The sequence below is a fragment of the Cyanistes caeruleus genome, chromosome Z, assembly GCF_971803275.1.
Source record: "Cyanistes caeruleus chromosome Z, bCyaCae1.hap1.1, whole genome shotgun sequence".
In the NCBI taxonomy this organism is placed as follows: Eukaryota; Metazoa; Chordata; class Aves; order Passeriformes; family Paridae; genus Cyanistes; species Cyanistes caeruleus.
This window is the reverse complement of record NC_141732.1, coordinates 58,914,244-58,939,419: the sequence shown is the minus strand read 5'-3', so window position 1 is coordinate 58,939,419 and position 25,176 is coordinate 58,914,244. Positions and strand designations below refer to the sequence as shown.

At 41.1% G+C, this 25,176-nt stretch overlaps 1 protein-coding gene across 1 annotated transcript in view; it reads right to left on the bottom strand.

Annotated features, from left to right (window-relative positions):
• Positions 1–499: 499 nt before the first annotated feature.
• CMYA5 (cardiomyopathy associated 5) overlaps positions 500–25,176 on the bottom strand; it is a 45,716-nt gene continuing 21,039 nt past the window's right edge. The window contains exons 4-13 of the mRNA XM_086867179.1: positions 24,300–24,533; positions 22,512–22,534; positions 20,467–20,588; positions 16,389–16,538; positions 15,258–15,404; positions 11,648–11,792; positions 3,982–4,115; positions 3,072–3,171; positions 1,939–2,115; positions 500–1,086 (exon numbers count right to left, since the gene is read on the bottom strand). Coding sequence (XP_086723305.1) covers positions 834–1,086; positions 1,939–2,115; positions 3,072–3,171; positions 3,982–4,115; positions 11,648–11,792; positions 15,258–15,404; positions 16,389–16,538; positions 20,467–20,588; positions 22,512–22,534; positions 24,300–24,533 — 1,485 coding nt within the window. The 3' untranslated portion in view covers positions 500–833. The remainder of the gene's footprint in view (positions 1,087–1,938; positions 2,116–3,071; positions 3,172–3,981; positions 4,116–11,647; positions 11,793–15,257; positions 15,405–16,388; positions 16,539–20,466; positions 20,589–22,511; positions 22,535–24,299; positions 24,534–25,176) is intronic.

The following is a 25,176-nucleotide window of genomic DNA, read 5'->3' as shown; positions in this document are numbered from 1 at the left end:
TTTGTAAGTGCAAAGGTAAAAAGCAGTGTCAGAAAAGTGGTGGTCCACGAGGTCCTGCATAGCAATCTTCCTTTCACAATCAAAACCACTGGCCCAACACACTGAGGATGAAAAACACAAGGGAAGAGTTTTACCACTACTATCAAATTTCCTTTCATGAGGAAATTTGTATTTCATGAGTAGCTACTCACAAGCACAGGTATTTACTGACTCAGTCAGGTAGCTGCTGGTTTGCTGTGCGCAGGGTAGGTAGGTACTCAGACTCCACACAGCTGATATGAAGAACTACCTTGGGACTCCTTCATTTTGCAAACATGAGGATCTCTATGTGACCAACTTTTCTTAAATCGTGCATTAAAGAGTTGGCAAGCAATGACACAGGGTGTATCAATCTGCAGCATGTTTCATTTGTTGAAATTTTTATACATTTTCCAAGCACATCATCTTGGATTCGGGCTCTGACTGTCCTGGCAAAGGATGAAACAATGACTTTCATGTATTGCGGTGAGAAATGCATTTATTTCATACACGGGTTTATAATTAATTTTAAAAAGACAGTTAGCACTATCACATCTAACAAAACTTCTTTATCCCCTTAGAAATACTGCTCTGTGTATTACTAGGTGCATGCTCCATCTGAAGGAGTCAATTTTCTTCCAGGCTTAGGGTGATTATGTATCTGAGCAGTACCTACAATTACTGATGATGTGAAGGAGAGCTGTGCACATAGCATTCATCAGTGAAGACTATCCATCCCTTCCTGGAATACCTCTTCCTCTCTCTATCCCCTGATGCTGTATTTGCCAGTTTTCTGGAAACTGTGAAGCAGGAGATTAGCCCTGCTTCACAAACTCTGGCAGCTCCATTCCTGTGCACAGGGTAAGCACTCCTGCCTTCTCCAGGGCAAAGGCCGGGTGCGCAGCATCAGTGAATTTGTGCTTGATGGCAAACAGCACCAGTCCTCTCTCTGCATTGAAGAACGATAGCCTGCCACTACTGTAATCCAACAGGATGCCAATCCTGGCCAGGTGTTCCGTCACATGGACATCACTCATCACACCAGTGTGAAGAAATCTGTAAAGAAAGCTGCGGGAAAATGGAAACCAGAATACAATAAGCTTCCCCATAGCTATTTACCAGAAATAACCTGCAGCTTAATTCCAAGCTATTAACAGGTGGCTGCACACAGCAGCCTATCACGTGGCTGCAGCATTTTGCTGCAAAGTATATAAGCAAAGCAAATGTGGCATCACTTCAAGCCCTGCCTGGCATCCTGACAAGTCTTTTCACTTGGCATCTTTGGACTTGTAGAAAAAAAATGCCTCTTGGATGTTTAATTTAGCTAGTAATGTTTATATATCTATACAATGTATGAAAGAAGCACACTTGTTTAGATCAAGAGCACCTTTACAAAATAGCAGGGTGGTGCCTTACAAAGCTCCAAGCAGCCTGGCACTGGCCTGCTACCACAGACTACCCCAGCACCCTGCAGTCCTGCCACAGTGGCAGGTGAATGTCTATGGCTGTGAAGGAAAAGGCAGCAGAAAACATTCCCTATCAAGTCTTGACATCTCCTGCAGATGGAAGTAGGTTCTAAAAAGGCTGCATTTACGGAAATAAATATACGTGCGGGAGTTTGGTGAAGCAAATCAGGATATGAGCAGGAACAAACTAGTTCATTAAGTTTTATTCACTGTCTGGATGAAGGGTGCTAAAATAGTCTGTTTGAGTTTAATTTTCTTTTTTAAGGTGCTTTTTATGACCTTTGAAACTAAGAGGAGGTCTAAAGATCTTATGTAGATGGCCTCTTCTTATTATTCAAATTTACATAAAGGAAGCAGAAGAATCCTTTCTGCTTTCATGATTCTTGTGGCTGGCCAGTTTTATTTTCATGAAGGACAACTAACTTCCCAAGCCACCAGACTGAATCCTCTTTACCTGGTTTGTGTTGGACAGCACCTCATGCACCAGGAGGTATCACTCAACCCCAGGACACTGCTCTGTGTTATTGCCTCATAGCAAATCCCAATCCTGTAGCTTCTGCAGGCAGAGACAACAATTTCCCAGTAATGACATCCTTGAGCAGGCAGCAGTTCACCCAGGACTGAAGGAAACCTGTTTGTGGAAGAGGCAATACAGTAAAGAAAGTGCAGTGGTAGACAAACCATACCGCCATATTTCTTTCAGTCAAATCATGAAGCATCACACTAAATTACTAATGAATGACACTCTGCTGTTCTAACTGCAGGGTTTTATCAAAGATCTAACCGAGTCTTTTCATCTTTGCACTAAGAAGGACTTACCTAAAAGATCTCAAATTTTGGAAGGCTTGTTCAAACTAGAAAGTCTGTGGTTTTTTGTAGACATAGTCACAAATATCTTGTGTACATTCAGTGGTAACAGCAACAAAAAGTGCTTAAACCACTAAATCCTCATCACCTTTTAAAAAGCCATATCAGTATGGCACCAGTTATACAAGTGGACCTGTGCTTGTCCTAGTACTGACATCAGTATGTCAACCCCCCTGCAATGCTCTCAATGGGTAGAGCTAGCCTGGTACAATCATGTTAACATACCCCAGGAGCACTTCCTAGTTCTCCAAAGCCATAAATACTTAGGAAAACATTACCAATAATGCCCTCAGGAGAGAAGCAAACTATGGAAGATGGGTTACTTCTCTCCACAATGTATTAAAAACTAAGTCCACAAAGCTGACCTTCTCAGGGCAGCAAAAAATTGCTTTGAGACACTGATGGATTAAGCGGTGACCATGGGCTAAAACAAATGGAGCAGTCCAAGTAATTACCACTGCCTTTGACTTCCTGGCCATTCCTTAGTGTGACACTGAACTCTTCCCAGTACCTACATCAATCCCACTACTGACTTTACTGAGATGTTGCAATATTTGAAAGGGGGGGGTTCAATCACATGATGTCCAGAGGCTGCATGACCAAAACAATTCAGTGTTATAAAATTAGTGTCACGTGAAAGATGCCCACTGGCAAAAAATTAAAGTGAGGGATCCATCCCAAACCCCACAGGATGGTTTTGCCCATCACACCGCTACTCACCCAGTGAGTTTGGTTTTTTCAGGAAGGTGGATCACCGTTGCATTAGAAGAGATTTGCAATGCAGGATGTGCTGTGTCAGTCAGCAGGTGAAATCGAGTTCCTGGTACAATTCATGACAAAGAAAGACCAGATCTGAGAGAGGCTGGCTACATTAACACGAGATGAATCACAAAATGTTAAGCTACAATTACAACCATTTTAGCTGGACATCACAGGTAGGAGTGACATCTTGTCTGTCACTCCTACCTGTCTGCTGGCAGGAGTGACAGAAAATCGGATGCAAATGCAAGGAGTCTCCCAAGCTGAGACAACAATCTAATACTCAGAAATGCAGATAGGTGATAAAGAGGTCTTTAAGAGTATGTAAGAAGTTTGAATGATTTTCAATCTTTTTTTTAAATAGCAAATCTGAATTTTGAGGCTGATTTGGAAGAACCATACATAACACTATTTATCTGGAAATCTTAAAGTTTTAATCATCCATTACGTTTTAAAACTGCTTTGCACGCTTTCTCATCACTCCAGCTCCATTAGGTTTTAATTGTGAGAGGTTTTCTTTGAGGTCATGACAACTTTTATCTGATTGTGCTCTGTCAGATTCAAGCAAAATGAGATCCCCTGAAGAATACTTAATCACTTCATCCCTCTGACAGAATTCAACATTTTTGCTTCTGAGGTCACACCAGTTTTACACAGGACATAAATATACAAACTTCAAGTGAAGTAGTCCTGATTATGCTAATTTTAAACAGAAGAAAAACCTGATATAAATTCGAGTTAATGAGATAAAAACTTCAATAACTTGGTCACAACCATACTGGGAACTACAGGAATAATTTTCCACAAGAAAAATGTTTGGCTACTTTGCCATTTGATCCCACTGTTTTGACATCAGGAAATGATGATCTACCTTTAGTTGAGATGAGAGCTGCTTCACTTTGTTCACTTGTCCCAAATGGGTTGACAGCCCTCAAGTAGAAGAAATAGTTCACATTGGGCTCCAGGGATACTTTCAATTCAGGTTTCTTTATACCGGCGAAAGATCTGCAAATGTTGAAGATACATGAAAATGGATGCAGGTATCCAAACTAGGGAAGGCTATTTTATGCCAACAGCTAAGTTCCCTCATCGGTTTTGTTTGCTACTGAAATAACAAACACCATACAGAAACTCCAAATGAGAAAGGCATACATTGTTTTCACAAACAACTGGGTTGTGTAGGAGCCTCAGCATTTCACTTGAGAGACTGTTCTCACCTTGTCTGATGAAGATTGAGGCCTTTGCTCCTGCACCACCTTATCACCCAGTGCAGTACTTTGACGTAATGATCACTTGATGTTCATTTTGTGGCATAATTCATCACATAAAATTTGAATCAAATCCTCATCTGCCTCCTGTAAAAAGTCTGGGTTTTTTTACAAAATGAGCAATCTTCTGAAGAAAAAACCCCACCCTTTGATTAATTAGTTACATGATAGTGAATGCACTTGTGTTTTACTATGGGTACATGCTGCAAGTCCGAAAGAATTGATGCCATTATCTGAGGCAGCACAGAAACCACGCTCCTCACCATAGAATCATCATAGAATGGTGATTAACTTCTTATTAGGAACTCCTCAGTCACAAATCCTTCAGCAGCTAAGCCTGGGCTCTGTCTTTGTTGTGGTACCATGCACTCCAACAGGGCAGTTCTGCAGGAGGCAGAGCAGAGGAGCTGCCTACACACAGTTCCCTGCTTTGACTATGCTCCCCAGTGCAGTGCCTCAAAAACTACAGCCCTCACATCCTCTACCCCTGGTGTCTTGACATGCTGCTAGAAAGCAGGAGTCAAGACACCCACTCAATCTGCTTCACAGGTGCTTTTAAGTACCAGTGAAAGCATTTTCTAGAAAGATGCCATTTTATTTTCTACAATGACAGCAGTATGAAAGACTGGCTTAACAAATTCTCTTGCATTGGATCTTCACTTTCCTCATTTTTTGCCTCTTATTGTAACAGAAAAGCTAGACAATATACATGCTCTGCATTGTATGCCTGCAGGTGAAGACTGTTTATCTGCATAAAGTAGGCAATTCCCTCCCAGAAATGCTTTTAGGAATATACAATGCAAGTATTTAAATTCCAGAATGGGAGACCTGCCTTTGGAGAGCGAGCAAAACACCTTCCCTTCTACCTCAGGTTTGAGTGGAGCCCACGATGGTCTCTGGTGGCAAGCAACGCCTCTGTGAGAAGCTGGACTAAATAACTTTTTCCAGCACAAATTGCTGGGACCCCAGAGGCGGTAAGGCGAGCGAGTCAGCAGTCAGATCAGTTCGTTGCTATTCATTAGGGGTGACTGTTTTTACACATATATCCCACCAGAGAGCAGTACAAACTGAAGAATAATCAGTGCTCCCCCATCGGGATTTTTCACATGCCTGCTTCTGCTGCATTTATCACATCGAGGTAAAATCTCATACAGCTCTTAATACACCAGATTCCTGCTTACACCATACAGATCTATTTCTAGGAGGATGGCATCTTCAGAAAAGACTGGTGTGTCATCCTTATTAGTCTGTGACAGGTATTTTGCACTGACAGTTGTCATTAAGAGCAATTGAGAGCATCGAGAAAATGCTCTGGGTGCTTTTGTGATTTGTTCCTTCAATTTAAAAGAATTTCAGAGAGTCTGGGACTCCAGCATGATCAGCACAAGACTATGCTGCCTTTCAGGGAACGTGTTACATGAATGCTGGAACTGAGGCAGTGAAGAGAAATGGCAGAATTTGCATGGTTTGCCTCACCCTCATGAGTGACCAAGGCTCTGACCACAAGATCACTTCAGCAAGGCACTGACAGCACAGCAGGCTGAAAGGTTTAGGGAAGAAGTGTAACCTGACGAATTGACCGATGAGAGCAAAGCTCTTTAGACTTGAGTATAGGGGACAAAATTAAAAATTTATGGATTGAAGAAAATTACAAGGTAAGAACTGACAAAGGAGGCAAATATAAAAGAAATGAGAGAAAGGAAAAACAGAATAGAAACAGAGGTAGGGGTAAAGAAGTAGGCACCCAAGCTTTGATGAAATTTTCCCATGCTTCCTAGGGAAGACTTATCCGATCTGTTCCTTAAAAGCAGCACACAGACATCTTTGATGTGAATCTGAAGCACAGACCATCAGAGAGGAGTTTTGAGCAAAGAGTTACAAGTGAGATTAAAAGAGGACATGCTAAGCTATTCCTTGAAATCTGTCTGTGGTAATATGTAGATCAGCATGCCTTAAGCACAGTGATGCCCTGTATGTGACACCTTCTTCTGTCTTCTGGAAAATGGTCATGTAGATCAGTATCCTTCCAAAGAAATTAGGAGATCTTCTTTTTCACTGTGTACTATTTATCAGATGATTAAATAATAAAACACAAAACAATTTCTGAATTTAATTAGACTGTTGCTTATGGTATAATGAATAGACATAGTGTGGATCCCAGAGATATATCATAGGTATTTAAGAACATGTTGAGTCCAGTTATTTGCAGAATAGGATCGGCAATCAAAGTTCACACTTAGGTCTCTTACAAATACAAAATTCTCCAAATCAGAATTTGGATGCATGTTTAAATCAGAGGGCAACAGCATGCTGCTTTCCAGTCATAATAGTGAGACAGTAAAGTCTTGACTTCAAGCAGATCTGGACTGTAAAACGGTGAGCAGATTTTCGAATAGCATTCTCTGCTTGGTAATCTATTTCAGCCAGCTTTAAGCTGCCTAAGAATAAGAGCCCATCAATTTTAGCTACGATTAAGGCTTAAAAACAGTCCTGCTGCTGCCAACTAATGAAACAGAATATGCTGACAAGAAGGAATTTCATTTGCTACATTCTGAGCCAGATCCAAGCGCAAAAGAAGCTGCGTGCAAAGAAGTAGGTCTTGCTAGCTAGAGGGTAGGGTAAAGGGGGAGAGTGAATACTGAGGGCTCCCCAGCAGTCACAGTAGTTTATCATGCTTTAGATTGGCTCTGCAAAAGCAAGGATGAGGAGAAGGTATGATTAGTTCTTAGCTTACAGCATACAGGTTATGTGTAGGAGAAGGCGAGGGAAAATGCATCCTGACTGTGTTGGTGGAAGGCTGTTTCATTTCTGATTTCTTGTAACAAGCATTGCAGATGGATCTTCCTCAAGATCACCTTAAGTAGTGAACTGTAATTTTGAAATAAAAAGAAATCCACCTACAACATTTCTAATGTCAGATAGTTTCTACTTTCTATACACCTGCCCACCTTAGAGATGATTTGAAATGCAATAATGTTGATATCAAAGTGTGAGGCATTCTGGTCTTCAGATTAAATGCTATCTTATTTGCACTGTCCTCTCCATTTCTTGGTATGGTTGATAAAAAATTAGTGGATAGAAAGTCAAGAAGCATTTGAAGTTAAATATTTTAAATATCTCCTCTCAATCCCCTTCATTGTAAGAGACTGAAAATCCACTCCCCAGATATCAGGTACACACTATTTAAAGCAGAACAAAAAGGACATGCATGTTCCTTCACCTTTAAGTTGCCAAGGAATATTATAGTAGTAGTTTCATGATAAATCTGTAATTTCTCTGGTTTCAGGGAAATCTGATGCTATGTTTTCATGTTCATTTCTCTCATCAGCATCCTCATTTATTTAAAGGAAACAACATCTAGGGGCTATTTTTTAATATCGCCTGAACCCAGCAAACGATATGCCTTGCAGTGATTCACAACACCCTCTGTGCTATAATTGTCATTTCCACCCCCAAGATCCCACTGAAACAGTACCTCCAGAGCTGTGCTGCTATCACTGATATGGAGTTAGGGCGAAAGTATGCAAGCTTCTCAAGATACATGTGGAAGCATACAGAAAGGTTGCACCATGATTGGAAAAAGCTCTTGAAGCTAAAAATAAAGAGCAAATAACTCTGACTTTGCTCCCAGCTGTGCTGCATGCCTCTTCTCTCCTCTCCTCTCCTCTCCTCTCCTCTCCTCTCCTCTCCTCTCCTCTCCTCTCCTCTCCTCTCCTCTCCTCTCCTCTCCTCTCCTCTCCTCTCCTCTCCTCTCCTCTCCTCTCCTCTCCTCTCCTCGAGTCTCCTCTCCTCGAGTCTCCTCTCCTCTCCTCGAGTCTCCTCAAGTCTCCTCCCCTGTTTCCAGGACCATCATGTGGGCAATGAAAGACTTGCTTCTCTTGTTCCAGCATTAGATTTGCCCCATAAGGAAACTGAAAATTTCATTCCCTAGAAGTGCTGGTCTTGCACTGTCAGAGAGGATGACACTCAGTAACTTCCACTTTCACAAGCTCACCACATACTTCACTTATTTCTGCCTCCCTGAGTCTTATGGATTTCTCATGATGTGACACAGGCTTTCCATCTCAACAGCCTACATACCTAATCCCTGGACTACATTTCTCACAGCTTTCCATCTTCCACCCACAACTCCATTGACTTCTCAACACAAAGAGGCTGAACAGTGAGAAAATAGCAGAGCTCTTGAAACTGAAAGAAACATTTCAAAGCGTCACTCATAAAGATTCTGGAAAAAGATTCAACCTGGGAAGGAGCTTAAAACCCACTTCAGCAGGCCAGGGACTCATTTTTGCTAAAAATTAAAAATTATTTCAATGAAATTATGTCCCTCAGGTGACAAGCTGCCAAGAACAGAGAAAGGAGAATGGAAAACGTAGATTTGGGTGGTGATTTTCTGGTTATTTTTCTGGTGTATTTTTATGTTTTGGTTGGTTGGGGTTTTGTGGTTTTTTGTTTGGTTTGGTTTGTTTTTTGACAGTATTTGAAAGGAAACTTTAGTGAGGTTTTGTTTCCAGATGTGCTTCATATTCTCTCCCTGGGGAACTGGGAGCTGCCCCAAGGATGCTCTTGGAGTTACTCAAAATCATCCTGGGCAACTGGCTCTAGGGGACCCTGCTTGGTCAGGGGTGAAACTCTATGTGATCTCCAAAGGTCCCTTCCAACCTCCACCATGCTGTGATTCTGTGGCATGCCAAAGTTTACATGGGGCTGACTTAGACCCATTCTCTCTCTCTAGCTGTTCAATGAGGGTCTTTCTCGCTGTTTGCTCCTTTGGCAGTGTCCTTTACCTTGGGTGAGCTTCCAGAATGACATCTGTGAAAGCAGCCTTACAGGACGGGACCATGCTTCCTTCTCCAGAACTTTCCTTGAATGTTCTTCCCTGACCTCTGCCTTCTGTGCCTGCAGCAGCAACCAAATGAACTTTCTAGGGTTGCTGAGAAATGTGCCTGAACTCCCACCCAGGGGACTGGGAAATTGCTTAGCTCCAGGGCTGCTGAAAGCACAAAAGGCTCTCTAAGAGACAGCTCCACATTTGGCTGATCCCCAAGATGCATGTTGCTCAGGAAACCTGCAAAGGACAAACTCTAAGCTTTCAAGGAAAAAAGAAAATCAGAATCTACAAGATCTGAGACCAAAATTCTGGGTGTGAATAGAGTCAGAGTTTTATTCTACCTTACAGATAGGTGCTTCGCTTCTAGTCAAGCTGATTGACTTCTATTCAAGTTGATGTCCAGTTCTAAGTTGCACCTTTGGGGGCCTTGGATACGAGTGATACAGGCAGTGTTCTCCATCTACCAGTGGGCTTTTTTCCCCTCAACTTTATGTAAAATCTTAGAAAGAAATCTTTAAAAAAAAATTTCTTCATCACTATAACAACTTGTGACACTACAAAAAGATTTCCAGGTTATTCTCAGGGGATGATTGAGGAAAGAGGGAAATTGTTTTCAGGGAAAGTAAGTGGCAAAACATTGTCTTTGACACACAAAAAGAGGTCTCTATTCTTCTTCAAATAGAGAATTTTAAACTATAGCAATTCTAAGAAAATTCATTATTTTGTCCTGTGTAAAGTTTTCACACTTGTCACAGTTAAAGGCCAGCTTCTGCTGACAGGGAGGCCAGAAAGTCAAATGTGACTCAGTATAATTATAAACACGTTAGATTTTACATAAGGTCACTTGAGAAAGCAAAGGGGTCTGTTCTGGAAGCCTTTCTGCCACATTTATCACCACACAAGCAAACACTTGGTGTTACTAACGCCTTGCTCATAGATTACAGAGATCAGCACAGTTTCTGGTTTAGTTTTGAGAAAAAAAAGTCAATTTCAGCTAACAGCACACAAACTTGAGGGCAAACAACCAGCATATGTTTTGAGAGCAGATCCATTATCTTTGACCAACAGTGACTTTGGCAGGTTGACAGGGACCTGATGGCCTCATGAAATATGTTTGAAACAGAGCAAGCCCCTCCGAGAGGCAGGAGAACTGGGCGAGACCTCTCCTTGATTGCAGTAATGCAGCACACTGGTACTGCATGATAAAAAGTCTCCCACCCACACAGAAATTTTTAATTTCAGTTTTCAGCCTACTTTTGTAAGGAGCAAGGCATTCACAATTTCACAGTTGTACTTCTCTCCTACAAAGCTATGAACACTTCAGTCCACTAAACTAATTTTGACTAATTTTGACTTCCTCTTCGTGGAACTCTCCCCTCACTACCCCATCTCCATGATGCCCACGTGAACTAGCCCACAAGTGAAGATCTTAATCAGGCTTCTCATGAGGTGAAGATGACAAGCTCAGCTGGGCTGAGGCTCTTCCACAGGATCCTGTATGCAAGTCACCCCTCTCCACAAAACTTCTCAGAACTTTCCAACTGTATTTTGCTGGAAAATTGCTTTTAGAAGGCAAACAAAGACCCCTAAGCCCTAAGGACATACAGACCACCATCTAATTCCCTGCATACAGCTAAAAGGTTGGAACTAGATGATCTTTAAGGTCTCTTCCAACCCAGGTTATTCTATGATTCTATGAATCTGCGACAATTTTCTCTGCATTTCAGCACAGTGCACAGTAACAGCTCAGGGGTGCCAGCATCCCGCCTTGTCCTCTCCTCTATGCAGCACAGCCTTAGCATAGGGGAAGACAAAGAGGGCCTGGCAGAAATAGCCACTACTCCGAATTTCCAAGCTACTCTTGGAGCCCTGTGGCATGTCTGCAGAGCCAGGCAGCACAGGGCTCAGCTGTGCGTGGAGAGGCCTCTGCATGCACATCCAGACAGCACGGGTGGGCCAGCAACATTACCGAGACACCCATATCCCCCTTGCTATGCTCAGAGATTACTTCTGTCTTGTTCTCCGCAAAGCGAAGAGCAAGCAGGGCCATGCTCCTCCATCAGCCGTCTCCCCGGGGCCAGGGCTGCTTCGGGGCAGCGCCTGCTCCCCCGCCCGGCACAAGCTCCCGGCTGACTGCGGACAGCACAACATCTCCGTGGTTTTGGCCCCAGATGAAAGGGATTGTCCGGTTAAGCAGAATAAAAAAGAAGCGCTTTTGCGTCTCAGCCTAATCTCACAGATTAGTGCCTGCCCCTTAAACTCCTCAGCGCACAGAAGCAGATTTCTTCCTTACGCGGCCGCCGGCAGAATAATCTCTTGCGCAATGAGCCGCGCTCTGCGGGACGGTCATTAGCGGCTGCCTGATCTGACCGGGGCCTTCGCTGGCACTGACCGGAGACCTTCTCCCTCCGGCGAGTGCTGCCTTTGGTGGCACTGACCTGAGACCTTCTCCCTCCGGCGAGTGCTGCCGGCAGTACTCCAGGATGAAGGACTGGGCGGAGGCGGATGCGGAGCGCCAGCGGACAGTGGCTGTGTCCCAGCACACGGTGCAGTCCTCGGCCTTGATGGTGGGCACAGCGGGTGCTGGGGACACAAGGACACGTTAGCTGCACTGCCAGGAGGGTGCCCGAGGGGCATCTTTGGAGGGGAAGGAGCAGTCGCCTCCTTGAAAACCCACGCGATGGATTTTTGCCCATCCAGCAGGGTTCTTCTGCTTGTTTGTATTCGAATGGCAGAGGGGTATATTACGGGGAAAACAAACAATGAAAACATGCTGCGAAAGTCATCGTGAATAGTTGTGCATTTGTCACACCCTGGTAATGGTGAATTTTTATGCCTTCTATGTCTTTCCTCAAGCAATGTTTCCTCATTTCTGCCAATCTGCAAGGAGCAGAGCACCGAGGCAGCGCTGTCTACAGCTCTCCCTGCATCACCTCAATTCTGTCCTCAGCAGTCCCTGCATGAACTGCATCAGAAACAAATGTGCTGCTGCAAAAATGACAGGGAGATGCTGACTTTCTGTTTAATTATGTCCTAGTTATTTTTGCAATGCTAAAATTCGGTCCTGTAATTTCTCCTTTTTAGAGATTCTGTTTAAGAGCTACAGGCCGAACTGCAATACAGAAAACTGAATATAAAATAATGCACTAGCTGCAAGTAATCAAAAGCTATTGTGTGAAACTGCACATTCAACACTGTAGGCTGAAAATGGATTAGTTGTATTCTCTTTCTTTTTCCCATTCTGGGAAATAACAACAGAAAACACCTTACAACCTGCTGTGAAACTCACACAAACAGTCCTAATGCCAATCCTAAAAGAAAGTGGACTAATAAAAAAAAAAAAAAAAAGAGTAACAAAAATTAATTTTATGGTTCCAAACAGGAAGCCTAAGACAAAAGTAGGGATTAGATGTTTTTACAACAAGATAATCTAATAGAACTACAGGAAACATTCCAGATGCATTCTGTTTTTTAAGAAAAAAATATTTGTTTTTACTAGAAAAGGAGGAAAGAAAAACACCCACAAATTTAACAGTTTCCTGGTTTAATGTAAATCAGGAAGTTAGCAGTTCAGGTTAAGATTTACTTTTTGTTTTACTACAGGAACAGCTAATGTATGTATTCAGCAGAGCAATGAATTTGTGGGATACAGCATCATCTGGTTATACATCTTTATAGCTTCCTCAGCAACAGTTCCTTAACTCTCTCTTGTTAAGTTTGATTATTGCCCGTTTCTAAATGTATTCTTGCTAAAGAATAAAAAATTAGTAGCTGAATCCCCTAATACCTCCATTCAGAATCTTACACACATACCTACATCTGTGTATGTGTAAACAGTATGTCACAAGATAATAAGCTTTTTTTAGTGTAATTTGAAAATATCTGTCTGAAGAGTAGCTGAAGTGAGCATACCAAAAAAAAAAGCTGTTACTGTGCTTCTGAGACTCTTTTAAAAAATTAATTGCAGTTAGAATACATAATCTAATTTCATTGTAATATTCTGGAACTCATGTAAGTGATTGTATAAGAGGGAAGGAGCCAACAGGGTGAGAATCACACAGGTTTTGGCAACAGCAGAAGCTGTGTTCACTTCTGTGTCTTTAGGACTGCAAGGAGAGATCATCAGGAGGTCAGCTGTGGAGCAGAGGGATAGAGGGATACTTCCCGTCTTCAGCATCATCCCCTCACAGAAAACACTGTTTGGAAACAGAATGCTCCTCAGCAGAGGGAAGGACAAGCTGTGAGCCTGGGAGGTGGAGAAGCATGAGTCAGGGGGCTTTGTGGGGATGCTACAGCATCATCTACCTTCATTCCCCACAGCTCTCAACACTACACTGACACCTCTACAAGTGCAGTGCCATCAGAGAAATTTTATGGGCATTCCCAACAACTGGAAGAGTCTCAGCTTTGTTCAGCTATTAAGGTGTATATTCCTATAACAGCATATACCAGCAAATTATTTTCTTGTATGTGTGAACTTTTAATCTGAATTACTAAATATAAACTCTGTACTCTTGCTTCTGAGTTCATTTGGCTACTTAAAGAATTTATATATTTTATCTTTATATCAAAGCAGCTGGACTCCTGTTTAAGAATTGGCTTCCATTACTGGTGCTCATCTTTCTGCCTTTGGTGTTGAAGAGATGCAGCAATTTTGCATCAGTCAGTCCTCAGCAGTGTCCCCAAAAGTCCATTTGGGGCTCATGCACTCCAGAGGAAGTTCAATTTGAGCTTTGAGGGAAGGTTTTTAACAGTTTAATTATAATAAACTAAATATAAAAATATTTAGTTTAATTTTTTAAACTAAATAAACTGTTACCCAGTTTATTTGTTTTCATACAAAAATAGGCTGAAGGAAGCCGTTAAAGACTCCTATAAATTAACTTTTCTTAGTAGGATTCAATTTTTAGGAAAAGGTATGGTGTGCCTAACACCAAAAGACAGAGGTTTCTTAAAAATAATGGTTTCAGAAAGGTGAAACCCTTTCAAAATTATGATTTTAAATCTTAGCAATAACAATAACTAGCTACCAATAACTTGTAATTATTTGTGCATTTGGCAGAAAGTCTGCACCATGTTCACAGTTGCATTGCTGAGGCTAAATTTTGAATTTTCCCTTTGAGTTCTCTGGAAAATAACCTTTGTTAGAATATAAATCACAAATTAAGTGTTGGGGAGAATTATCAACAGATTTGAAGACTAGTAGATTAAGCAGAAGGCTTAAAGCTGTGGCTGCTGCCAAGTGATTTCATCAAGAAACTCAGTGTGGTACAGAATTTTTTACTGTGAAATTGTTAGATATCCTTGCCTGTATTTGTGATCACAGGAATGGAATAATTGTTTTTATCCTGTAGCACTGAAAAAAATGTCTGACAGGAGGGCCTTAAACACAAGGATGCTTCTCCTTGCTTGTAATTCAAGAAGCAATAGTTTTGTCAATACAAATTATTAAAGAAATTAAAGCTCAGAAAAATTAATCAGTCAAATGAAGCTCATAAGCAATACTCATCGAGTTACTCATCTCAATTTATACTACATAAGCAGCACCAGAGCCTCTCAGGCACACCTGAGATTTGCGTCCCACTGAGTAAGACACAGCATGTAAGAGCAGTACTTCCCTTGAAAAATTAGTACCTTAAATCAATGCAACATTGATGTATTCAGGTGGATGGAAGAGAGGCAAAACATACAGCCATCTCTTCCACTGTAGGCAGGAAAGAGAAGAGCAGCAGGGAGCAGCCAGGTGGCTTTCCCAGAGCTTCCATGGAGCACTGCAACACACTCAAAAGATAAATACATAATGGGCTGCCCTGATGCCACAGCCATGTGGCCCAACAGTGGAAACATCTTCAAATTTGAATGCCTTCAAGTTTCCTCTCAGGAGCAGCTATGCCACTATCTCTCAGTGAACAGAGGAATGACTGTGAACTGCCTGCTATCTGCCAAATGGGCTGAATGAAGCAGGTTCTCCCGTGCCATTAACACTGTGGACTAAATTAGTCTAAGGACCTGAAACTTGTAATAATCAAATGACAAAAATGTACATACCTGTTTTAAAACTGGCTTTTTCACTGGGTAAACTGCAGCCTGTGCCATTCACAGCCATGACCCACACACTGTAGCAGCGATCTGGCTCCAGGTCCTCCAGAACGCAGTGGCTCTCTTTCACTGTCACTCTGTACTCTTCCACTAAGGCTGGGAGAACACACAGATGCACAGGACTTCACACTCGTGTTTGCACTGGCAGGGCTTACAACTAAACCTCTCATCACATTAAAAACAAGCAATTTAAAAAAAAAAAATCTAGAAATTATTACTAGGTAAGATCTCCATATTTCACTCTGACAGGAAACTTCTGATGTGCCCTTGAGTTGAGAGTATGCAAATACCATTTATGGCAAGTGGAGATTATTGCCCTTGGTCCTCCTGGACTGCAAATTTGGGGCATGCAACCAGCAGTTACCAACCCTGGTGTCACCACTATAACAACAATTCCTCACAATGAAGTGTATAGCACTTACTCTGCTGAATTCTGTTATATACCACTTAGCTATAAATTACATACTACAAAAAGCCCTTAAAATCCTTTAGCCTGCATGTATATGAATACATGAATTTGTGCAGAGCCTGGTCACTGAAAGTGACCTTATGTTCTACTTTGAGCTTTTTAACGAAAGAGCAATTCAATCCCCTTTATTAAATTTCAATTTTTAACGTTTGAAATATTTTGAAAAAAATATTTGTCTTCATGTGGAAATACTGACTGCCTTTTCTTAATGCTTTTTCAATGAGGACATATTTCTGAAGCACATTCAGGGTCCTAAAAACAAAATGAAGCCTGTTCCCTTAGGAGCTCTGTCTGCAGTGCCCATGAGTAACAAAGGGGCAGCATGGACACATTCTCTCTGAGGGCCAGATCTCTTAATGAAAAAGCAATTTAGCAGGTGAAAACCGCTGCCCTTGACTTTACTGACCACGATATTACCTTGCATTTGCAGGGACAAAGGGGAGGAGAAGAAACAACATCTTCCTCATGATCTCTCCCACCATTGTCTGTCTTTAGTTCTATACAGACGCCTTCACAGCCATCCTTCTTCCCATGTCCCAGGCACTTCCCTGCAGCTCATCCTCCCGTCTGCTTACCCCAGGCCAGGGCAGAAAGGGCAAGATCTTACGCACCCCCTGCATCTTTGCTGGCTTGCAGCTCCTCCATGCAGTAGACCTGGAAGCAGTCGATGGTATCCCCGTCATTCACAGCCCAGTAGACAGCAATGGAGGTGCTGGTGGCTGAGTTTGGCTCCTGAGGTATGACAGTCGGTGTCTGTGGGACTGAGATGAAAGTCTCCCATTGTTACACATGCTCATGTGTTTTCAGCTAAATTATCTACAAATACATGAGTCAAGCCAATTTCTTATTTTCACTCAGGTTGCTTATTTCCACAGAGCAAGTACAGCAGGAAATACAGAACAGTGGTGCTGTTTTAGAGCAATAGATCTTCATAAACTAGGACCAGAAAAAAGTATCTGCTCAGCGTTGGAAGCCCCCCATTTCCCTCACAAGTCTGGACAAAATGCAGTCCTAGTACTGGGACCACCCAAACCCAGCACAAAGCGTGCGCCTACACCCTCCTCCAGAGAGACGTGTGTACTGACCCTGGAAATGTGGGCAGCAGACAGGACCTGCCACGCCAGGAGGAGATCCATGCAGTGTGCCAGTGCCACTGACACTGACAGCAGCTGGGCTGTGCTCCAGGCACAGAAGGCTCTAACTGCACTGGGGAGCAAGAGGCTCCCTGCGCTTTCGGGTCCATTCCTGCTCTGGGGTGGACTCCTATGCACACACACAGTTTGGCACTCCTTCCTGCCATGGTCATTTCCCCACAGACCCAGAGGACTGAGAATTCTTTGTTTGCAGGTGGACCTGAACTCTGCCAAAGCACCTGAACCCCATGGGGCTAGCAGGATCATTCCTCACAGAGTGCTTCAAAGATTTCCAAGGCTCCCCAGCTTTCACACAAACTTTTGTCTCCTGATTGACACAGATATAGCCCCAGATGAGATATTGTTCGCCTCTGTGATTATGTCATAGAAGAGAGGGAGGGGAAAGAAAGAAGCAAAAAAGCCCCAAAAGATGATAATTGTTAAAGTGATTGCAGGGAACGAAAATACATGGTTCTATTTCTTCACCCAGTAAATTTCCATATTTCATGAATTCTCTTAGAATCTCAGCAGAAAGCTTTAGCGCTCTTTTCAGTTATCTCCACAGTAATGATGATGATCCCCTGTGGCATGAACAAGGCAAATGCAGATGCTGGCTGTTTCCTTATGATTTATACAGAGAGCTACCAGTACAGTAGCATTACATCTGCTTCCCATTGAGAAAAAAAAATTATCCTTCTTATTGCTAAAAACAATCCTCATTTTGTCTTTTGACTGCATCTAGAGTTGGCAATTAAGAAATTTATCATCTTTAGGAAAATACTTCCTTTCAGTGGACATGGTGGGGAAACCAATTTTTTTTCCCACAAAGTTGCCTAGAAACCACTATTTTTGATCACAGAAACCCCACAGTTGCAAGATTTATTATTATGCCAAATCTGAACAGAAGCTATTTAACTGAATGAAACTTCTTTCTGAAAAAAAAAAAAAATAAATCACAGATCGAAATTCAGTTCAGCAACATTGAGAAACATTTGATTTCTAATTTCCTTTTGCATAATATGAAACAATTTGAAAGGAAGCAATTTCAAAACAAGTAGCTGAACTATTATCTTCAGAAACAGAACATTTATGCATTGTCCTCTTTTTAAGTGAATTTTAATCAAAAAATGAGGTATTTGCAATATGAGTTTGACTAAATTATATTTTTCAACAGAAAAGTGGCATATGTTCTCATCAGCTTTCATTGAAGTCCTGTGGTGTACGGAAGTTTTCCATCATGCTATGTAATCTCCACAGTAATCCATGTGTTTCCTGATGTAATGAGAAACAGTATTTCCTCACATTGTGTACTTAAAGAAGGAGAGCAGATACATTCCTCTGTGACTCTATTGGAAACTTCTTTACCATCAGCAAAGGTCCTCACCTTCCAGTATAAAAGGTCAGGACTTGCAGTGGGCTTTGGAAATAATTACTTTTAATTTTATTAATTATTCCCACTCTTCTAATCCCAGGCAGAACCTGGGTTCCATTACGTTCAACAGCACGCTGCAAGGGTTTTTTATGCTAATGTATTTATGAATGGAAATGGATTACATGAAAGGAGGAAAAATTTGAGGGAAAAGGGCTTTTCATTAGTGGACGTGGAAAATTTGTAAATGGAGGGCTTTTTGAAGGAAAGATGTTTCTGAAGTGGTGAAAATAATGTTCTATGAAATTGTTCTGTAAAACACGATTCTTTCTGAAGGAGAATACTGGCACATTCATATGCATTTCATCATACAACTTCAGTCTGTTGGAATTCCAAGTGTCTGAAAATGGTCCCCAGTATGTGATAAATTATGTATTCAAACCATTCAATTCCAAATCAAGTTTCATGTATACATGTAAGTATTTTCCCTCGGGAGGGTTGTAACCTTGAAAAAACAAACTATCAAATAAATAAGAAAAAACACACGAAATTTTTTGACTACTGCTTGCCAAAGCAAAAATCTGATAGTAGTTGAAATACTTTGCAGTAAAAGTGAAGACAGAAAACTAGGTATGTTGAAGATTAAGTAAGCATAAAGGAGCTTTGAAATCTCTTACTAGCGGACAATTATTCATTTGCAGTTTGTTGAAGAAAACTGGTCTGGAAACACAGCCAGCAAACACAGTAGCTAATGCAAACTAACCCAGAAAGCCAACTTCAGCAGTTTAGGGAAATAAATGTTGGAGTGGCTTGTGGGAAAAAGAAACACATAGCTCTGTCCTCATGTATGACCTTGCCAGTAGGCAGCAGCCTAGGAGGAATGAAAGGTTGCACCAATGGGACTGCAAGAAGTTTAGGAGCTGAGCCAAGACACTCTGCACATTTACACCAGCAAGTTAACTGGCAGAGTGAGTTAGAAAAATGGTCTTTTTATCTGACTTCCTAAAAAAATGTCACTGCAATAATGCTGCATGCACAAATGCCTGTCCAGCTTCACCTGAGAAGCTTCAAATGCCATAGGCAAATTCATACACATCTGACAAGGACATTAACATCTCAGATATATTTGAGTTCCAGTAAATCTAATAAAAGCAGAATAGGGAGGAGAGAGACAATCTCCCCATACTGACACTGCTAAGTGCACTCAGCCCTTATTAGACACCAGAGGGTCTGCACAAGGTGGGCACTTCTCCAATGTCCCATTAGCCTTGAAAATCCAGCCAGTGAACAAAGCACCTTAGGGAATTTAATGCTTTAGTTTCAGTGCTCAGGGACCAAACACATGAGAAAGGGGCTTCCCTTCAAAACCCAGGGAGTCACTATGATGTCAGTGGTGGATGTGGGAGACCACAAAGCATGACAGTGAGAAGCGAGATCCCTAAACCATAGCTGTCTTGGAAAAGAAACCCCGGAGTGAGGTCCCATTATGAAGAAAATGAATCTGCAAAATGGTGCTGAGAAGATATTTGTTGACAGCTGTCCAGATTTAGATAATACACCTATATATATACAGGCAGAGCAGAAAGCCTGGTCAGGCTTTTTAAAGGACATGAAATATCCGACAGAGATAAGTAAACCCCTTTCTCATGTGCAATTTTCACTACTACCCTCCCAGGCAGAGGCTGTTTCTAGCTCTAACCATTTTCCCTTCATATCCCTTGAGAGTTTCAGGTGCGTCCATTCACTTGTGACAAGTCCAGGGACCTCAGCCATCAACCAGCCCCCTGTCCTCATTCCCACACCAAGCATTCTGGGGCTGCCACCCTCAGAGAAAGAGAGCTTAGGAGACACTTTGAATGCGTCTTCTATCTCTGCATGCAAGAAAAAGCAACTTCTTTAGCCCTGGGAGTTTTAGATCGAGCCCTTCAGCTTGTTTGAGGTACAGATGTCTGACATGATGCAAGAATCCCCCAGTTTAGCGCTTCTCCTTCTTGCTCATCTTACTGTACCTACTATAAGCCAAACACTTGTGCACAATTAAACTTCATTTTACATTCAACTCTGATTGCTAATTGCATGGTTTGCAAATCTACACTTGTCAAATAGCTTCTATTTTTAGCTTCCTGAAATTTCCAAAGTATTGCCAAAACGTTAGCTTTTGTGAAGACGATATCTGGAGTTTCTTACCAGCCACGTGTTGTAAGGAGTGTTGATTGCTTTGTCCTGGACTGTCTGCATAGTGCTCAAACAGTGAAAAAGCACTGGGCACCTTCTCCAAAGAGAGAGTGGTATCCATTGCAGAAAGTAACCTAATTGGAAGAAAACACATATCTGTCCATGTAAAGCCTTTGTGGTATTCCGTAGTTTTCCAAAGGCCAGAAATAAATAACACGTGGCATATGCTTCTCTGAATATTTCCTGGGAACTTGGGGACAGCATGCAAAGAGAAGCTGTCTCCCTGATTTTGAACATTTAGACCATACTGCAGTTTCAAATCAGGAGCACAGTGAGAGTGCACGTGGTCTGTTTACACTTAACCCACAAGAATGTGAAGATGTGGAAGTTCTCAGCAAGACTCTCAAGAACACGGGTTTGGGCTTGCTAATGCAGTGCCTTTAGAGGTTACAAACCTTAGAGCTAACTACAGCAGCTGACTCCAGAGACGTAATATAAAGCAGCTACTTGTGGCAAGCCAAAAACCATGAGAGGGAAGATAGATTTCCCTTAATTAGCTCATATTTGCTGGGTTCATTACATGAAAAAAACCCAAAACATTTTTAACCCCGAGACAGAAGCAGCCTCTAGAAAATGGAAGACATTTTTTTTTCAAGGCATCTGAATTTTAAATTTCTCCCCTTCATTTTTTTTAGTCACTGAAGTAGTTAATTATGCATAATCTTAACAAAGCACAGCAAACATAAAATACACTTTCTTTAAAAAAACATGCATTGTTAAATAGACTTGTTCTTAACCTTTTTTAGGTTGACAGATATTATCAAACTAAAGTAATAACCAAGCCCATGCACCAAACAGAATAAACTTTATTGTGTAAGTAAAAAAAGTAAAGATCAAATGGACAGAAAGCCTTAGAAAATGGTTTTGTCCCATTCTAGCTGCATTAATCTTATGCAATAAACTAAATACAGTTACATGGCCAGTTTGACTTGGAACAGGTGAGTCCAGATTTATAGTTCTAATTCTGGAGATTAATAGAAACCATGAAGGGGTGTTTGGCGCATTCTCTTCAGGCTGCTTTCCTGGGGCTGTAATTTGACTGTAAACTGAAACTCTGGTGTCACTGTTATGCCCCAGTCCGTGTCAGCACACATATCCCTGTGATGGCTGGGGCAGCACTGACGAGGGTATGTTTGATGTGCACTGCACAATGCCTGAGCCCTCTGGAGAAAGTCAGGGGTGGTGGGCTGGGCAGTGCAGTTTTGGAGCTTGCACAGGACAAGCCTCAGCCAACTGCTCTGAATGTTTTCCCTTTACCTAGATTTTTTGGGGGTGGAATATGGGCTTCTGTTTGAACACTCATAAAGGATGGGACTCATCAAAATCACTTCCTTGAGAAAACTGTTTGTGATTGTATGTATTTGCTAATGTGCAGTTATGCAAATTGTATGTATTTACATGATGCAGTTATGATGGGGCACCAGCCCACTGAAACACCCTGAATCAGGCAGTGCCAATAGAAAGCCATAGGAAAATATCAGCTCATAGTCAGGTTTTAAAATCTACTTAATCTTATTTTTATGGAGTTTTATTGAGAAGTGTAGTCAAACTACCTGTGTTGCTTTGTGTTATAACCTTTCAGATTCAAAGTGATACAGAACCAGACTGGTGAAAAAAGAAATGTATTAGTGATATATCTGATCAGTCTAAAAGGTGGAAGCATGGTCACACTGGTTGTTGTATACATATGTATGTACAGTAATAACTGCAAGGAACTTCTGTTTAAAAATATCTGTGTAGAGATTTAAAATTGAGCTGATGTTTTAACATGCTATTTGTTTAATTAATGTATTACAGAACATGGTGGAACACTTAAAAAACAGTCAGTTACAATGACAAGTATGAAGCCACTTCTCTAAGTTTCATTATTAGCAAGGTTTACAAAAGGTAGCTCTGTTATTTGCGGTGTGTTTTCAAAGCTTGCAAATACTAAATGAAGCATCCAGCATGCTAGGCCTAGTACTCACTACAGTGCACTTAACCCATACTTCATGTACCTTTTATTCAATTCTTTAGATGACTAGAGAAGGGAAAAGAAATGTGTTAACAGTTTTCAAAACCCCCAAAGTGTTGAAAAGCCAGTCATGATCATCTAACAGTCTTTCTACTCTCCACAGACATAAAACACTACTGACTTGAAGTAGTGTGGAATGCTGCTCACTTGCACCAGCAGAGAATTTGTTTCCTTAGGAATATTTCATTTCAGAGCACTGGCTCAGCAGGATATTAGAGTATAAATCTTATTTTAAGCGTCTGATGGGTGAGTATTAAATACCTAGGTTTAAAGAGACAGAGCATAATCAAGTACTTTTTTAAAGCAGGACTTTTAGAGAAGGAAATCACTTGCACATTAAGAGCAGTTAAATACAAATTCTGGCTAAAATGTCCTTCATAACTTCTTGTTACTAGAAGCCATGTGAGATTTGTACTTATGGAATGAAGTTTGTCCCATGTCCCAGGAAACTTCAGCTAATATTTCCTGGCCTGTGAACAAAAAAGTTCCTGTCCTTTACCCCTAACAGAAGGAAGCAGGGATATCAAATAATTTTCACACCCCTATAAAATAATTACAGTTTATAAAAGTATCTTTTTGACAAAGCACCGTCCTCACAAAATCAGTCAAATAATACAGATTTTTCATCCATCCCAAAATAGCCAATCTACCACAACATTCACTTGGTTACAGGATACTACAACCTTGTGTGGAACAGAGCAGGGAAGAAAGCCAAATATTGGTCCATCATTTCTTTAACTGCTGGGGCACTGCTAGACACTTTTATTTCAAAAGCTGATTTATTTTGCATGAGTGATCAGTCTTTAGACAGTAATTTGACCTTTCTATTTCTGGCATTCCAAGATAGTCTATCTGCAACTTCCAGGCCACATGCTAATTCCATAATGGAGGAAGATTATTACCCCAGAAACTATCCTCTTTGAAACTGGTAATAACACTTGTGGAGAGAAGAAAGTACTTTGGCTCACTTAAGGACAAGTCTTGAAGCACAAGAACAGTATTGGAGGACCCAGGATGAGCAGCACCTTCTGGACAAAGTTTAAGACTAATGGCTGTATGAGTTAGTAGGTCCAGTCCAGTCCAGTCCAGCAGATTCACTGGAGGTGTTTTTAACATCCAGGATGGACCATTAGAGACATGCACATCACATGCACAGCTCTTAGCCTATCTCACTGTTGAGGTTTCACCCCAGTCAGCAACCAACACAGCCCCTCACTGTTCTTCAACAGTAATTATTTATCACACTCTCAGTAATTTGAGTGCATAAATTATCTCATTAAAAAACACCCCAAAATAACAACAACAAAAACCCCCAAACAACAACAATACACAATAAAAGACCTTACGGCCTAGAAACAATTTTACTTTTCAATTACATTTTCTTGTTTCAAAGATCACTTTCTTGTTATTTATTATTACATAATATGTATTTCATTTTTCATATAGTAAAATACCTAAATACTCTGACATCTCTAACTTCTCAGTTATTAATTCTAGATATATTATCAAACTGTCTTTTCACCTTCTTAAAAAATGAACACACCATTTTAGTAGCATAAGTCACATTTTTGTCCTGTGCCTCCTCTCTACAGTTCTCTCTGAGAATTCCCACATCAAAACCAAATGATCCAGCAGTTTCAGAGTGGAATAGCTGAGCTAGCAGGATTTAGCTATCTTAAAAAAAAAAGAAAATTCATTGAGACCCTAGATACAGAAGTCCTTTCTTAACTAATATAATAAAAGCTACAGCATGAAAGCCTGTTTTACTTACATTTAAGAAAACAAATCCATCCACTTCATCTGTTTCTTTTACTGTTGTCTCCAAAGTTTCCTTTGCTGAATCAACAGTTTGCTGGAAATTTACCATTTGCTCATACAGGTACTCCATCTTCATCTTCTTCACTTCCTCAAAGTTCTCTGATTTCTCATCGTATTGTGCTACCACTTTCTTAAGCATCTCTTCATTCTGCTTTTCTAATAAGTCTGCATTTTTCTTACAATTTTCCTGAAGAATAAAATGTCAACATTTAATAAATACACAGAAATTCTCAATTACCCATGCACAAGCCATCCACCAGATTCATTCTGGCACATTGACAATAAGACAATTTTATTTCTGCAGGCAAACTCCTCTGGGAGAAATATCTCTAGAGAAATACATAAAAAACAACAGCAGCTTTTGTTTGTTTGGTTGGTTTACTGTTAGGGTTTAAAATTAAACTTTGATCACTGAGATAGGAAGTCTGACCAAAAAAATAGCTAAAAATGCATACTTACAACTGGAGTTAATACAGTTCTCAAGGCTTAAGAACATGGGAAATCAGAACTTAAGATACTGGCCAATTAATTTACATGCTTCTCATGGGATTCTAAATGAAGGCACAGTGTGAGCTTTTTATAGGCGTAAAAAAAATTAAAGAAACTTTTCCCTTCAGTGTTTGACAGTTACATATTCCACTTTGCAGTAATGTGCAAAAAAGCAATCTTTTTCTTCCTCCAAAGTTAACACCTTCCAGTGAACTTCCAGAGAGGTCAAGGACTTGAGGGCTGGAGAAGCAGCCCATTTTAGTGGAAGCAATGATGCCGCACAACAAGGCAAGCATATCTTAGAATCTTGTAGAGGGAGAGAAAACTGGTGTGATGAAACT